Genomic DNA, 17,228 nt, shown 5'->3' on the forward strand with positions numbered 1-17,228 from the left:
AATGTAATAATTTGTTTAAATATACATTTTCCCTACAATTATGTTTAAGACCCAAAGAGCCTTTAAAATATAGTTCATTTTATGGTTTTTAAATAAACATATAAAATTGTCTGGTCAATTACATATTATATGTAGTTTTCTTCCTGCCTATCACTTATTTTGCTCATAAGATAGTAGTCAAATATACTTTCTTATAAAGAACTAATTTCTAAAGAATGTATTAAAACAATAATCATATTTTAATAAACATTTAAAATATGAATGTGAACATTATATTAATTTATGTTTTAATTTTCAATTATTTTAAATAGAATATGCATTAATAAATTAGTAGTATGAAAAATATAAATGGATGTTAGATTTAAGTAGGTATTAAGTGATAACAACTAAAAGATAGTAATAACATGGTATCACAAGCTGCTTTAAATATACTTAAAATGTAAGGATACTTTTAGGCTTGACTAACTAGAACTGAGAGATAAAGAAACAAATTAAAAATGTGTCTCAATTTCTTTCACATGTACAAAGAAGGTGAGATTCAAAATAAATCTCTATAGATGAATATAAATAAAATTAAAATTCTAGCACAAAATTTGTGTACAAATAAAGCTTTAAATAAAGATTAATGTAAAAATGAGAGGAAAAGCAGAGGAAATATGTATTAGAACTACATTGTATATGCTGTTGTTGATTGATGCCCTTTTGCTTATCTTCTTTATGTATAGTGCAAATCATATTCATTCCTTTGAGAAAGAAACAACTCTATGTATCATATTCATGAAGGCTTTCTTCACTTGTTGGTTCCTTAAGGTATAAATGAAAGGATTCAAAAGTGGAGCAACAGAGGTGTTGAGCACTGAAATTCCTTTGGAAAAAGATATTCTTTGTTTGACTGAAGGTTTAACATACATAAAGATGCAGCTGCCATAAGAAAGGGATATCACAATCATGTGAGAAGAACACGTTGAAAAAGCCTTTCTCCTATGACTAGCTGAGGAAATTCTTAGAATGGTCAAGGCAATACAGGTATATGATATGATCACCATTACCAATGTGATCACCAGTGTCACCGCAGCTGAGATGAATCCTATCATCTCGATTAACTTTGTATCTGAGCAGGAGATTTGTAGGAGGGGAGTGGTGTCACAATAGAAATGATCAACAACGTTGGAGGCACAGAAGTCAAGGTTTAGGCCATAGAGGAGTGGTGGAAAGATGACAAAGAATCCAGCAACCCAACAACTGAGGACAAGCTGCATGCAGATTTTACTGTTCATGATGGTTGTGTAATGCAAGGGCTTACAGATGGCAACATAGCGGTCATAGGACATTGCTGCCAGTAAGTAAAATTCAGACGCTCCAAGAAGAAAGGCAAAAAACACTTGACTCACACAACTGTTATAGGAAATGGTTTTGTCCCCTGTTGCCATCATAACCAGCAATTTAGGAATGCATGTAGTAGTATACGAAATTTCTAAAAAGGAAAAATTTCGAAGGAAAAAGTACATGGGGGTCTTCAGGTGAGTATCTACCAGGGTGAGCGTGATGATAATCAGATTGCAAGTGATGCTTAGCACGTAGGTGAGTAGTAGAAAGATAAATAAAGCAATTTTCATTTGTGGGTTACTTGTTAAACCTGCTAGAATAAACACTACAACCCTTGTATGATTTCCCATTCCAGTTTTCTGACAATTGCTCTGTCTGAATAGAAGAAAAAGAAAAAAATAAAATGAACCCAAGGGAGACATAAGAGAAATAATCATTATTTAAGGTAAAGTTAGGTAATGACAACCCACTCCGGTACTCTTACTGGAGAATCCCATGGACGGAGGAGCCTGGTAGGCTGCAGTCCATGGGGTCGTGAAGAGTTGGACATAACTGAGCAACTTCACTTTCACTTTTCACTTTCATGCATTGGAGAAGGAAATGGCAACCCACTCCAGTGTTCTTGCCTGGAGAATCCCAGGGATGGAGAAGCCTGGTGTGCTACCCTCTATGTGGTCTCACAGAGTCGGACACGACTGAAGTGACTTAGCAGCAGCATCAGCAAAGCAAATTTTCTTGTACAGCAAAACAATTCTCATTCATGTTTTAAAAGTGTGGTTTTTTTTTTTTCAGAAATAGTAATAAATACATGTGCAAAATACCTGGATAGATTAATTAAAAGTTCAGCTTGCAGTTCTTTTAGAGAATCATCTATATAACAGTAGTAATTGTTGATAGTTTTTATGTAAGTCAATCAGGGATATAAAGAACTTTTAAAGTATAATGCTTTTTCTCTCTTTATATTATCCCAGAGTTTGGATATGTGCCATTTCCTGTTCAATTAAGTTCTCAGACTAGAACCAAAATTATATCTATCATTGAAGCCCGGGTTTCATACACACACACACTATTCATCCTCAATAAACAGAGGTAGGAGAAGGCAATGGCACCCCACTGCAGTACTCTTGCCTGGTAAATCCCATGGATGGAGGAGCCTGGTGGGCTACAGTCCGTGGGATCGCAAAGAGTCAGACACGACTGAGCGACTTCACTTCCACTTTTCATTTTCATGCATTGGAGAAGGAAATGGCAATCCACTCCAGTGTTGTTGCCTGGAGAATCCCAGGGATGGGGGAGCCTGATAGGTTGCTGTCTGTGGGGTCGCCCAGAGTCGGACACGACTGAAGCGACTTAGCGGCAGCAGCAGCAGTACATCTTTTCCATTTTACTCAATTAACCAAACTCAAATGCCTGATTTTAGACTCATTTATCTTCATAGCTAACCTCATCCGATTTCATATAAATTAATATGGGGCATTGGAAATAGTCTTATTTTCTGTTCTTGGGTTTCCCTGGTGGCCCAGTGGTTGAGAGTTCGCCATGCAATGAAGGGGACACCAGTTGGACTTCGGGTTCAAGAGAATCTCATATGCTGCACAGTGAGTAGGCCCCTGCATCACGCACAACTGCTGAGCCTGCACCCTAGAGCCTGTGATCTGCAATGAGAGAAGCCACTCTGATGAAAAGCCCGTACACTACAACTATACAGAGTAGACCACACTCCCAGGAATTAGAGAAAGCCCGCACAGCAACGAAGATCCAGAGTAGCCAAAAATGTGTACGTGTTAGTCGTTCAGTTGTGTCCGACTCTTTGTGACCCCATGGACTGGCTGCCAGGTTCCTCTGACCATGGGATTCTCCAGGCAAGAATACTGGAGTGGGTTGCCATTCCTTTCTCCAGGGGATCTTCCCAACCCAGCAATCCAACCCACGTCTACTGCATTACCATGTAAGCCACCGGGGAAGCCCAGCCAAAATTAACTAGCTAAATAAATATAATTTTTTTTAAGTCTTAGTTTTTGTTCTTTATAGTAGTTCCATCTCCTTAGTCTCTGATGTAACCTATCCTTCCCATTTTGTATGCTAAAACAACATCTGCAAGTACAGTCTATAAAGTCAATGCGTGTATTGAGAAATTGCAGTTTTCCTCTGCAGGTTATGATTCTGAGAATGGATGTGGTAGAATAAAGTGAAAAATAAGGATAAGGGATACAGAGGCAAAGAGAGAAATATAAATATGGCATCATGAGATTGTGTGAAGTGGAGGAAGTTAAGATAAGAGAAATATAAACATAATGGTAAAGCTCTATGTAAATCAAGAGAGGTAAGAAAAGGTTTTCAGGGATAGGGTAGTGAGTTTGAAGGAAAAGTTAAAGTAAGGTTAAAATATGTAAATATTAAAGGAGGAAATTTTTATGAATGAAATTTCTCTCCATCTGCTTATATTCCTTATACTTACCTTTTTGTTCTCTATCTAAAATACAGACTGAAAACATGAACAATTTTGAGAGTAACATAGTCTAAAAAAGACGATTAACTGGTAAATTTTAATACATAATGAATCACATAATAGGGTGACACAAATATTAAGAGACGCATATGTCCCTATTGTAAGGATATTAAGTGTCTGGATAATGTGCAATTAAAGAAATATTGTCTATTTACAACTACTCCCCTCACTGGCATATAATGAGTGAGACAGATTATTCAGGTTTGCACAGCCAGTAAAAGTGGACATGAAGATTAATTGAAAGTGTGTTCTCTCTAAAGCTGTCCCCTTAGTAGTAAAACATTTTTATGAATAATTAGAAGCTAGAATACAGTGTATTTGCTCAAATTCATGTATCAAAACCATACATATTAATATATACAAATTTATGAATGAAAAGAGATGACATTTTCTTGGACATTATTTGAACATCCAGAAAATTGTGCAGCAATCTGCTATAATTTTTTTTCTCATTTACACCATTTATCACAATGGCAATGATTGTAGAATGCATATATCTAAATAATCTTACAAGAATTTTATCATGTTACATCATTCCTTTGTCCAGCTTCACCAATCATATCACAGCAATGATTCCCCAACAGACTATAAAAAATTTACATTACAAACCTTTAGAAAGAAGGTCTATGAACACAGTTAGGGTTAGCTGTGTTAGATATTGTGAATATCAGCTAAATTACACACACACACACACACACACACACGAAAGAATTTCAAGACTAAATTTTTGTTATGTTGCATTACACTTCTTTCACTGTTTTTCCCTAAATCAAAATTTAAAAGGTTAACAAAAATAAGGTAAAATAGAACTAATGTGTATATACATATACACACATATATGTACACAAAAGAAAATATTATCTTTACATTTTAAAACATACCAAGTCTTTTCATATGTTGAATCCTAAATCATTCTGCCAAAAACATTTAAAAATCCAACATCTTCTTTACAGAAGACATATATACATATTGATTCATCTGACATATCTTTGCTTCAATATTTAGTTTTTGTCATCATGCGGAACAGGGTACTGATATTTCATTCCTCTCCAAATGCATTTCACTCCACTTCATAATCTGTGATTATAGTTTTTTACATATATTGCAAAGTTTGAAACAATTTGATTAGATCTTTTAACACAGTTTTTAGGCTACTACTTTAAAGTCCCCATTATATACTGAATACTTTTCTATGTACTACCCAGAGTGCCATACAAATTAATAAACTCTTGACCACATGTAGTGTTTATGCCTTCTGTGCCCCGAAGGAAAATATCTAAAGATGATGGAGAATTCTAAGGAGGATGAGATTCATGAACACTATTTCCCAATGGGCAACTAATTTGCATGTTATAAAGTGTTCTCTCTAGGCACTAAATAATTTAATATATATATAGACATAACTGCTTTTAATGTATCTTCAAAGAATTAAGTATAATCTGTCTAATATATTATTGCCCTTCTACACATTCCTGTTTTGAAATCCCAGATACAAAGATAAAGATTTGAAAGGAGAAAGAAAAAAGATTATTTTATTTTAATTAGTAATAAATAGTAAGAACATTAGATGGAGAACATAGCTTGTTATAGAAAACATTGTATCTTAGGCTAAATGCATAATTATTAACAATTCAGGCATGCCCAAAGAAAAGTTGTTCTTTTTTGTTTTTCAAATAGTGTCTGTGGTATTGTCTAGTAGAACACAAATTAATAGTTCACAATAACTGAGAATTCTCCATTTCTTCACTATAAATAGAATATTCATCTATGTGTACATGTAGCTAGCCTTTCTTGCAACTTGTTGTGGTCATTTGACTAAATTCTATTCAAAAGATGTAAATGGAGGTACTTTGTGCAACTTTCAGGCATATCCTTTGATAGAAGGGCTTTGTTCTCCTCTTTTTCTCCCCCCTCCCCCACTGTTCTAACGCAGTGGGATGGAAGTATTCTGAGCCATGAGTATTCGAAATCTCAGTAGGAATGGTGAATCAACAAGACAGAACATACCCAGGTTCCAGAGCGGATCATAGCCTACGTCAGCATAGAAACACTGACTTAATGAAGAGTTTTTAGCATATCAGCCTGAATATTTAAATAAGATAAAAATAAACAATTTTTAAACCACTATGATATTTATCTTTCTCATACTCTACCAAATCTAAGATATTATACAAATCTAAGAACGGTATGAAGTTTTATTCCAGTTAAGAGGCAAACAGGTTAGCCCATCACCACTTCACAAATATTGACAAAAGAACACAGCCTACTGCCACAGAGATGGAAATTTTATTATTCACTACACAGGTGAAAGCATGAGCTTCATGTTCTCATGTTTCCCATTTTCCTCTAAATTCCATGAGAACCCCTAGTGGATGTTGTTTACAATATGTTCCTCTATCAACAACAACCTTAGAGGAACCCCAAGTTTAGTTAATTCTCAACTTTTCAAAGGGAAAATCTGCCTAAACTTATCCAATTAGAAGACAATGTCTTTAATTTTCTGAAGGAAATGAAAAACCTGCCAAAGATGTAAAACATTCTTGAGAATGCAGTCCAGGATAAGACTGACCACAAGAGGTACAGACATATATACAAATAAAGCCACCCCTCATTTCTAAAGCATTTTGACTTCTGTTGAAATTTCTCCTAAGTACATCATTCTGGTGAGCTCTCTAATTAAAATGGAGGACTTTTCTCTCACTCCTAAGGTGCAAGTCACAAATATTTCAGAAGAGTCAGCCCAATGCTCAGTCTTCACACAAGAAATACAAACCCAAGTGCGCATGAGGTTTCTTAGAAAGAAAGTGTTTACAATTTTGCTGCAAGAAGCACCCAGATTAAAATCTTATTATACCAGCATAGCCTTTCACTTGGCTGGTAAGCCTCAGGGTTCCCATCCTGAAACTTGGTTTTGGATGGAATGTTTTAATTCAATCTGTCCTATTTACTTTAATCCAATTTAATCCTAAATCAATCCAATCTGTCCTATTTGTTCATGCCATCAGACATGTGGTATTTTTCACCCTTACTCACTGGCTGAGAGTAGGGGTGGGAAAAGCATCAAGAAGTATTCACCTTAGGATGGTGGGGGTTGCTGCTAGTGACCTCCCCTATTGTGTCTATTATCTTGATAAGCTTTCTGAGTGAGGATTTCAGAACCAACTGTCATGTAAACTTGTTTGCAACTGTTCAAGAGATCTGCCAGTGGAGTGTTTTTCTTCTGGAGAGAGGCTCCAGGGATAGTTCTTACTGAAGAAAGATCATAAATGTTTGTCTCAACTCATGCTTGCCAAGGTCTAAGGTCAAGTAATGCCAAGAGACATTACTTTCCCAACAAAGGTCTGTCTAGTCAAGGCTACGATTTTTCCACTAGTCATGTATGGATGTGAGAGTTGGACTGTGAAGAAAGCTGAGTGCTGAAGAATTGATGCTTTTGAACTGCGGTGTTGGAGAAGACTCTTGAGAGTCAAGGCCTGGCGTGCTGCAATTCATGGGGTCACAAAGAGTCGGACATGACTGAGCGACTGAACTGAACTGAACTGAAGGTATTTTCTCACTAAATGCTAGGTTATTCTGTCCCTGCACTTCCAGAAAAATTGGTGCTCCTTTTCAGTTAGTATAATTTCATCAGTGTTTCCAACATCACCTACTCACACTCAGACTTTTTTTCAGAAGAGTCAAGTGACTGAATGACAAGCCCCTTTTAATGAAACTTAACCAGAATTGGAAAAGGTCAGTTTTCATTCCAATCCCAAAGAAAGGCAATGCAAAGAATGCTCAAACTAACACAGAATTGCACTGATCTCATATATTAGTAAATTAATGCTCAAAATTCTCCAAGCCAGACTTCAGCAATACGTGAACTGTGAATTTTCAGATGTTCAAGCTGGATTTAGAAAAGGCAGAAGAACTAGAGATCAAATTACAAACATCCACCGGATCATCGAAAAAGAAAGGGAGTTCCAGAAAAATATCTAATTCTGCTTTATTGACTTTGCCACATTTTTGATTGTGTGGATCACAACAAACTGTTGAAAATTCTGAAAGAGGTGGGAATAACAGACCACCTGACCTGCCTCTTAGAAATCTGATGGAGGTCAGGAAGCAACAGGCAGAACTGAACATGCAACAACAGACTGGTTCCAAATAGGAAAGGAGCACATCAAGGCTGTATATTGTCACCCTGCTTATTCAACTTATATGCAGAGTACATCATGAGAAACACTGGGCTGGATGAAGCACAAGCTGGAATCAAGACTGGGGACAAATATCAATAACTTCAGATATACAGATGACACGACCCTTATGGCAGAAAGTGAAGAACTAAAGAGCCTCTTGATGAAAGTGAAATAGAAGAGTGAAAAAACTGGCTTAAAACTCAACATTCAGAAAACTAAGATCACGGCACCTGGTCCCATCAATTCATGGCAAATAGATGGGGAAACAGTGGAAACAGTGACAGACTTTATTTTTTGGGACTCCACAATCACTGCAGATGGTGACTGCAGTCATGAAATTAAAAGACACTTGCTCCTTGGAAAAGTTATGACCAACACAGACAGCATATTAAAAAACAGAGACATTACTTTGCCAACAAAGTCTGTCCAGTCAAAGTTATGGTTTTTCCAGTAGTCATGTATGAATGTGAGAGTTGGACTATAAAGAAGGCTGAACACGGAAGAATTGATGCTTTTGAACTGTAGTGTTGGAGAAAGCTCTTGAGAGCCCCTTGGACTGCAAGGAGATCCAACCAGTTCATTGTAAAGGAAATGAGTCCTGAATATTCATTGGAAGGACTGATGCCAAAACTGAAACTCCAATACTTTGGCCTTTTGATTTGAAGAACTGACTCATTTGAAAAGACCCTGGTGCTGGGAAAGACTGAAGGCAGGAGAAGAAGGGGACAACAAAGGAAGAGATGGTTGGATGGCATTACTGACTAAATGCACATGAGTTTGAGTAAACTCTGGGAGTTGGTGATGGACAGGGAGGTCTGGCGTTCTGTAGTCCATGGGGTTGCAAACAGTCAGACATGACTGAGCCACTGAACTGAACTAAACCAGAATTAAGTGCAAATCCATAAGGTCCTCCCCTGTGAAGATGTTGCCACCTGGAAGTCGTGCCAATCAGACTGACTAGGGGATGCAGTTAGGGGAAAGTAAAACAGCATTCCCAAGAATAATAATCTAGATGGAATCTTGGGTTTTCCAAGTAGATGTGTGTATCTCTTTATCCCCAATACCCTTATTCTGATCACTACCAAGAAGAAATGAAAGGAGATAACTCCTTTCTGGGAACAGTTGGATTCAGTGACTACATCCTTTAACTAGGTCCCAGGGATCAGGAAGAGATGAGGGAGATGAAATCTGACTTTTGCTCATCAGTTTGCCCAATAAATGTGGTCAAATTTCAGTTTCTCTGAAGAGCTGAACACTTGACAGAGATTAGTATATAGAACCAAAATAGTGTAGATGCAACCAACTGATCCCTAACTTGAAATATTGGCAAAATATGTGGAAATGCTGAATAGACATTTTTCAAAAAAGGCATACAGATGGACAACTAACACATGAAAAGATAACTCAAAATTGTGATCGTTGGAGAAATGCAAACTAATACTGCAATGAGATATCAATTCACACATTTTAGAGTGACTATTATAAAAAAGACAAAAAATAACAAGTGATGTGGAGAAAGAACAATTGTGAATTATTGGTGGGAATGTAAATGATGTAGCCACTACGGGAAATACTATAAAGTTCACAAAGAAATTAAAAATGGAACTACTATATGATCTAGAAATTCCACTTCTTGGCATTTATCTGAAGAAAATTAACTTTTATTCAAAAAGATATAAGGGCCCCCATGTAAACTACAGCATAATTTGCCACCACCAAGGTATGACCCTCATGGATGAATGGATATTCAAAACTTAACGAAGAGATGGTCATTTCTCCATTGTACCTTCTTCCTTCCTTTGTGCATGCATGTCTGCAGTCTTAGTCACTTCAGTGACACCCAACTCTTTGTGACTCCACAGACTGTAGTCCACAAGGCTCCTCTGTCCATGGAATTTTCCAGGCAAGAATACTGGAGTGGGTTGTCATGCCCTCCTCCAGGGGAACTTCCCAAACCCAGGATAGAACCATCATCTCTTATGTCTCCTGCATTGGCAAGCAAGTCTTTTACCACCAGTGTTATCTGAGAAGCCCTCTTCCTTCCTTTGTTGTCAACTAACTGCCCATAGATGGGTTAGTGTATTTCTGGGCTCTTTATTCTGTTCCATTGATCTACGTGTCTGTTTTTGTGTCCATAGCACATTGTTTTCATCACTGTGGCTTCGAAGTATTGTCTGAAATATGGAAGAGTTATACTTCCAGCTTTGATCTTTTTCTCAGGATCATTTTGAAATTATGGGTCTATTTGGGGTCTATATAAATGTTAAGATTATTTGTCCTAGTTCTGTGAAAAATATGGATATTTTGATTCTGTCTTTCAATTGCTCAGTCATGTTCAACTCTTCATGACCCCATGGATTGCAGCATGCCAGGTTTCTGTCCTTCATTATCTCCCGGAGTTTGCTCAAACTCATGTCCATTGAGTTGATGATGCCATCCAACCAACTTATCCTCTGCTGCCCCTTTCTCCCTGTGCCCTCAGTCTTTCCCAGCATCAGGGTCTTTTCCAATGCTTGGCATCAAGTAGCCAAAGTATTGGAACTTAACTTCAGCATCAGTCCTTCCAAAGAATATTCAGGGTTGATTTCCTTTAAGATTGACTGGTTTGAGCTTGCTGTCTAAGGGTCTCTCAAGAGTCTTCTCCACTACACAGTTTGAAAACATCAGTTCTTTAGTGCTCAGCATTCTTTATGGTCCAACTCTGACATCCGTACATGCTACTGGAAAAACCATAGCTTTGATTAGATGGACCTTTGTCAGCAAAGTGATGTCTCTGCTTTTTAATACACTGTCTGGGTTTTCATAGCTTTTCTCCCAAGGAATAAGCGTCTTTTAATTTGATGGCTGCAGTCACCATCCTCAATGATTTTGGAGTGCAAGAAAATAAAGTCTCTCACTGTTTCCATTGTTTTCCCCATCTATTTGCCATGAAGTGATAGGATCCAATGACATGATATTAGTGTTTTGACTGTTGAGCTTTAAGCCAGCTTTTCACTCTCTTCTTTCACCTTCATCAAGAGGCTCTTTAGTTCTTCTTCACTTTCTGCCATAAGGGTGATGTTATCTGCATATCTGAGGTTATTGATATTTCTTCTGGCAATCTTGATTCCAGCTTGTGATTGATTCAGCCCATCATTCGCATGATGAACTCTGCATAATAGTTAAATAAGTAGGGTGACAATATACAGCCTTGATGTACTCCTTTCCCAATTTTGAAACAGTTGGTTGCTCCATGCCTAGTTCTAACTATTGCTTCTTGACCTGAGTACAGGTTTTTCAGGAGGCAGGTTAGGTGGTCTGCTATTCCCATCTCTTTTCAGAATTTTCCACAGTTTGTTGTGATCCACACAGTCAAAGGCTTTAGCATATTTGATGAAGCAGATGTCTTTCTGAAATTCCATTGCTTTTTCTATGATCCAATGGCTGTTGGCAATTTGATCCCTGGTTCCTCTGCCTTTTCTAAATCCAGCCTGTACATATGGAACTTCTCAGTTCACCTACTATTGAAACCTAGCTTGAAGGGTTTTGAGCATTACATGCTAGGATGTGAAATGAGTGCAATTGTGTAGTAGTTTAAACACTCTTTGGCATTGCCTTTGTTTGGGACTGGAATGAAAACTGATCTTTTTTAATAGGGAATCACTGAATCTGGGTACTATGGTCACTTTCACAATATTAATTATTCTAATCCAGCGAGTTACTTAAGCTTTAAATAGGCTACAGATTGTTATTCGTAAGTGAGCATGATAATACATGTCTTATGCTGTTTTCAAGATGCAGGCTAGTACATTTCACAAACCTGGCCATTGTAAATAATTAGTTAATATTAGCAATAATTTATCTGGTTATTGCAAGGCATAATGCCATAACATCTCTAGATTTCCTTCAATCTGTTTCTAAACATATACCAGTAGTCCAAGCCTGGTTGAAAATTTGAAACTATCAATGTGTGTAGTTTAAGAAATGCATTAAATTGGTTTGTTCCAAATTTCTATTCAGAATTCAAACTTGGAATCCCCTACAGAAAAGCTGATTAGGTGATCAAATCTAGGTGGGGTACTAAACTCTGCATAGAACATACACCAAACTGAATCTCTAAATTTCTGAACGGTGGAAAGGAACATGGAAAATTGAAGTCTCACTTTATCTTCCTCTGAGGGAATTTTTAAAGGAAATCAACAGAGTCACCAAATCAAAAGGCAAATGAATATGATCATATTAAGAAATGTATATGTGATCTGAGCATGAGGAGAAAATAGAAGTGAAAGTTAGACTGGGATTTTTAGGCAAGTCACAATGAACATTGTAAGTCACGGAAGATAGTAATATTATGTAAAACACAAATAGAAGAGATGTACAACACACTTCACACTTGTTGATTTATTTTACTTATAAACTCAAGAATGTCACTAATGTTGTTCACTTCATTAAGAAAGCCTCAATATTTTTGATCATGAGCTTAAAAGCATATTTCACTTGTCTGTTTCTCAGTGTATAAATAAAAGGATTCAACATGGGGGCAACAGAAGTACTGAGCAGAGCTATCCCTTTATTTAAAGACACTCTTTGCTTGGCAGAGGGTTTCACATACATGAAGATGCAACTTCCATAAGAAATGGACACAACCACCATGTGAGAAGAACATGTAGAAAAGGCTTTCCTCCTCTTTTGAGAAGAAGGTATCTTCAGAATAGTCCTAATGATGTTTGTGTAGGAGAAAAATCACTAACACCAGAGTAACCAGGAGAGTTAAAATGGCTGAGAGAAGCATCATTATTTCTACTTTTTCTGTGTCTGTGCAAGAGAGTTGTAATATAGGAGATACATCACAGACGAAATGATCTACAGTGTTGGCTGCACAGAAATCAAGCTGGAGACCCACGAGGAGTGGTGGAAAAATTATTATGAAACCAGCCAACCATGACGCAAAGACCAGTAAGTTGCACACTCTGTCACTCATGATGGTCATGTAATGCAGGGGTTTGCAGATGGCCACGTAGCGGTCATAGGACATGGCAGCCAGAAGAAAAAATTCGGTTGCACCCAAGAGAATAGTAAAAAACAGCTGTGCTGCACAATTGTTGTAAGAAATGGTCTTATCACCTGTTGCCATACTGACAAGAAATTTGGGGATGCAGACAGTTGTGAATAAGATTTCTAAAAATGAGAAATTTCGAAGAAAGAAATACATAGGTGTCTTGAGGTGTGAATCTAGCAGTGTAAGGATGATGATGATTAGATTTCCAGTGACGCTCAATGAGTAAGTGAAAAAAAGGAGAAGAAAAATAACCACCTGTAATTGTGGGTCATTGCTTAGTCCAAGAAGAATAAAGGTTGTTACTGTTGTGTGGTTTCTCATCGCTGACTTCTATTTAAAAAAAGTAAGAAAGAAGAATCAAAAAGGAATAACAGCCTATAAAAATGTACTCATATAATCTTTATTCAAAATTTCACTGAGTGCAATTCATGAGGTTTTTTGTTTGTTTCCTCAAGTGTCATAAATTCATGTGTTCCCAAAGGAAAACATAGTACATTGATAATCATATAAAAATAGAAAAGAAAAAAATTGTATCTTAAATTGTATATTCTGTATTTTCAAAGTTTCCAATCTATTTAGTATACATTACATTATTTACATAACTTTCTTCTTCTTTCTTTATTAAAAGAATCATTTATGTTTATACAAATGAAAATACAAAGTGATGGAACTATCTTCTTGGGTCACAGATTCTAAAGCTACACAGAGCCTCCAAAGATCTTCAGAAAGCCATTTACTTAAGAAAGGTTAAATGTCATTATCTTCAATTTACAGGAAGATGATTAATTCTACTCTGCCAAACATCTCTTTTTGTGTTTATTACAGTTTAAGGTAAACTTTATACTTCTGGAAGTCAGATTTCACCTGAGGTGAAATTTTCACCTTTAAAAATTAACATAACTTGACCTAAATATCCCTAGCCTATATAAAGTGGGAATTACTTTTACCAAACTTCTGTACACTTCAATATTTAAATCCTCACGACCACTTTTATTTCTGCTTTTTCCACTCTACCTGAAGATTAGAATTTACTTTCATCTTACTCACTCTGGCTGTGCTCTTTTTTCTGATATTCACTCAAGCAGATACAAAGTATATCATCCTGAATGGAGTGTGTTATATAGCACACCTTACTAAATATCTGCAGTAATGAGCAAGGTTCTCGAATAAGGTATTTAAAACAATAAAAGATTATCTAGACATGCCTGGTGCATCACTGCTCCATGTGTCTCCCCCTCTTGCCATGGGAGCCACTTCTTATTTATTCACCTCTAACCTCATTTCTTTCTGGTTCAATACATGACAATTTGAAATTCTGTTCTCCATCTTGTTTTCTTATTTTTTTATCTTCTTCAAAATCATCCTTACATCTTACATTCATCACCACTAAAGTGTATCATCAATTCTTTCTAGAGAATGAAAATATTTTCCTTAAGCATAATATGATATCATCTCTGAAACTATTTTATCCCTATTATATTTCTATATTCCAATTGTAGACTTAATATGCAAACATCTCAAATGATTATAAATGAATACAATGCAACTAAAATTTTTGTCTTTCTTCTTTTACCTCCTTTGTTTTCTATCCTCTTCAATGGATCCTTTTTTCTAAATGTGTTTATATTGTAAGTAAAATTTATACTCAGTGAGATTTTAGAAATATAAAGTTAGTTGACTTTAAAGGTGAAATGTATAGGCAAATATCAATAAATTGTGATGAGCTATATAAACTGCCAGGGTATTTTGTCAGAGGTAGATTCATAAATGGTTACTCTATTTTATAGGGGCTTCCCTGGTGGCTCAAATGGTATAGAATCTTCCTGCAATGCAGGAGACCCAGCTTCCATGTCTGGGTCAGGAAGATCTTCTGGAGAAGGAAATGGCAACCCACTCCAGTATCCTTCCTAGGGAATCCCATGTACAGAGGAGCCTGGCAGGCTGCAGTCCATGGAGTCACAAAGAGTCAACACAGCTAAGCAACTAGGCACACACACTAGCCTAACCTTAAATTACAACATTCTAAACAAGTATTCCAAACTCCATAACAACATTATTTTCTTCCTAATTCCTCAAATAAATTCTTGCTGGGTAAAAGTAAAATAGTCATTGTTTAACTACTATTACAGTCCCAGGGAGACTTCCCTGGTAGCTCAGCTGGTAAAGAATCGGCCTGCAATGCAGGAGACCTGGTTCAGTCCCTGGGTTGGGAAGATCCCCTGGAGGAGGGCATGGCAACCCACTCTAGTATTCTTGCCTGGAGAATCCCCACGGACAGAGAAGCCTGGTGGGCTACTGACCAAGGGTTTGCAAAGAGTCGGACACTACTGAGCAACTAAGCACAAGCACACAGTCCCAAGGGCTTCCGTAACTGCTTTGACAATTTACAGGTACAAGATAAGAGATTCTCTTATAATATTAAAATTAGACAGCTCTTGAAAGGCTTAAATTCTATTAAATTCAATACTACTGCTTGATAAATACAAAAATAATTTCCCAAGTTCAGTCCAGTGTCATAATCCACATTATTTACACTGACTCTGTGCACTAAAGGAACATGCATTTACAATTATCTGAGGTAAACAGCATTCATTTAGTAAAGAGCATTTCTGAGATTCTGTTTAATACTGAGAAGAATATCTATTGAAAGCCAGATTCTAGGAAATGAAAGGTTCAAAGATTTTTTATTACAATAGAACAATTGATGCCTTCAGTGTAAATTTTAAAAGTCAATTTAATGTTTATTTGTGAAAGAAAAATATTTCTAACTGCATGCCATCCTATTTCAACTGATAAACAGGGATTGAATATTTCTTCCAGTTTCATGCAATAAAGTTATTATAATTAAAATAAAAACGGACTTTTCCCCCAAACCTTAATGTCTTTAGTAGCAATTCATTCTTGAGTTTCTTCTTTTGACATGAGTTCCAGGATAGAGGGAATTTCTAATGTTGCCTATCCACCATGTTTTTATATTTTGCTTTAACCCATCCTTTTATTTTGCAGTCTTATCCAAACAACGTTAGCTTCAGTAATATGCACTCAAATGTGTAAATTCAAGGATTCTGTCACAGTAAGAAACTCAGTTTCATTTCTTCTCATTTTTTCAAGATAGGAAATATTCTCCAATTTATGTTTTATTTAACTTGGAGCATATTTTTCAAGATTAGAGCAAAACAAATAGTTTTTTCTTTTTTTAAGCAGTTAAGAAAAAATGAATAAAAGGAGAAGATTTCAGGCTCCTTTTTATATTGAAATGGTTCTGTCTTACATGGAAAGCCCAGTTGTTTATTTTGTAGCTTTAAGATTATAGGTATCATCCTTTTTTAAGCAGTATGTCATGTGTCTCAAGAGGATTAACTGATTTAAAATATTTTTTTAAAGGAAAGTTTTCCCTGGAGAACACTGCACAAGATGTTAAGACTATATGAAAAATGACTGAATGGAGAAATTATAATCCATAAGCTCCATATAGAACAAGACAAAAACACTTTTTTTTTTTTTTTAAGGCAGCTCTAAGTTGTAAGAGGGCTTCCCTGGTGGCTCAGATGATAAAGAACCTACTTGCAATGCGGAAGACAAGGGTTCAGTCCCTGGGTTGGGAAGATTGCCTGGAGAAGGGAATGGCAACCCACTCCAGTATTCTTGCCTGGAGAATCCCATGGACAGAGGAGCCTGGTTGGATACAGCCCTTGGGGTCACAAAGAGTTGGACACAACTGAGGGACTACACTTTCACTTCTCATTTTCATAAGTTGCAAACCATAGGAATTAAAAAAAAAATAATACTAAGTTACCCTACATGTCCATGACAACTATACATTAAAAACAAAAGAAGAAGAAAAGTGAAAGGCACCTATCTAATTTTCAGTCCAGCAGGAAACATTTTGTAATTAGAAGACAGTGTTTGCTACAACTGCTGCTAAGTCGCTTCAGTCATGTCTGTGACCCCATAGACGGCAGCCCACGAGGCTCCCCCGTCCCTGGGATTCTCCAGGCAACATTAGAGTGGGTTGCCATTTCCTTCTCCAATGCATGAAAGTGAAAGTGAAGTCACTCAGTCGAGACCCCATGGACTACAGCCCACCAGGCCCTCCGTCCATGGGATTTTCCAGGCAAGAGTACTGGAGTGGGGTGCCATTGCCTTCTCTGCTGCTACAACTGCCACCATTCTAACA

The 17,228-nt window shown here is 36.8% G+C and overlaps 2 protein-coding genes across 2 annotated transcripts; both read right to left on the bottom strand.

Moving 5' to 3' along the window:
* Nucleotides 1-737: 737 nt before the first annotated feature.
* On the bottom strand, nt 738-1,676 carry LOC133248910 (olfactory receptor 6C74-like). Its single transcript, XM_061419182.1, has one exon. It carries the CDS (start codon nt 1,674-1,676, stop codon nt 738-740), a length of 939 nt encoding a protein of 312 aa, XP_061275166.1.
* A 10,756-nt stretch (nt 1,677-12,432) lies between these two features.
* On the bottom strand, nt 12,433-13,398 carry LOC133248911 (olfactory receptor 6C74-like). Its single transcript, XM_061419183.1, is given in 2 exon segments — nt 12,433-12,732; nt 12,734-13,398. Coding segments are annotated over 2 exon segments (939 nt in total). The 5' UTR covers nt 13,373-13,398.
* Between the last annotated feature and the right edge of the window lie 3,830 nt (nt 13,399-17,228).

This window comes from Bos javanicus, chromosome 5 (assembly GCF_032452875.1).
Source record: "Bos javanicus breed banteng chromosome 5, ARS-OSU_banteng_1.0, whole genome shotgun sequence".
NCBI classification, from domain to species: domain Eukaryota; kingdom Metazoa; phylum Chordata; class Mammalia; order Artiodactyla; family Bovidae; genus Bos; species Bos javanicus.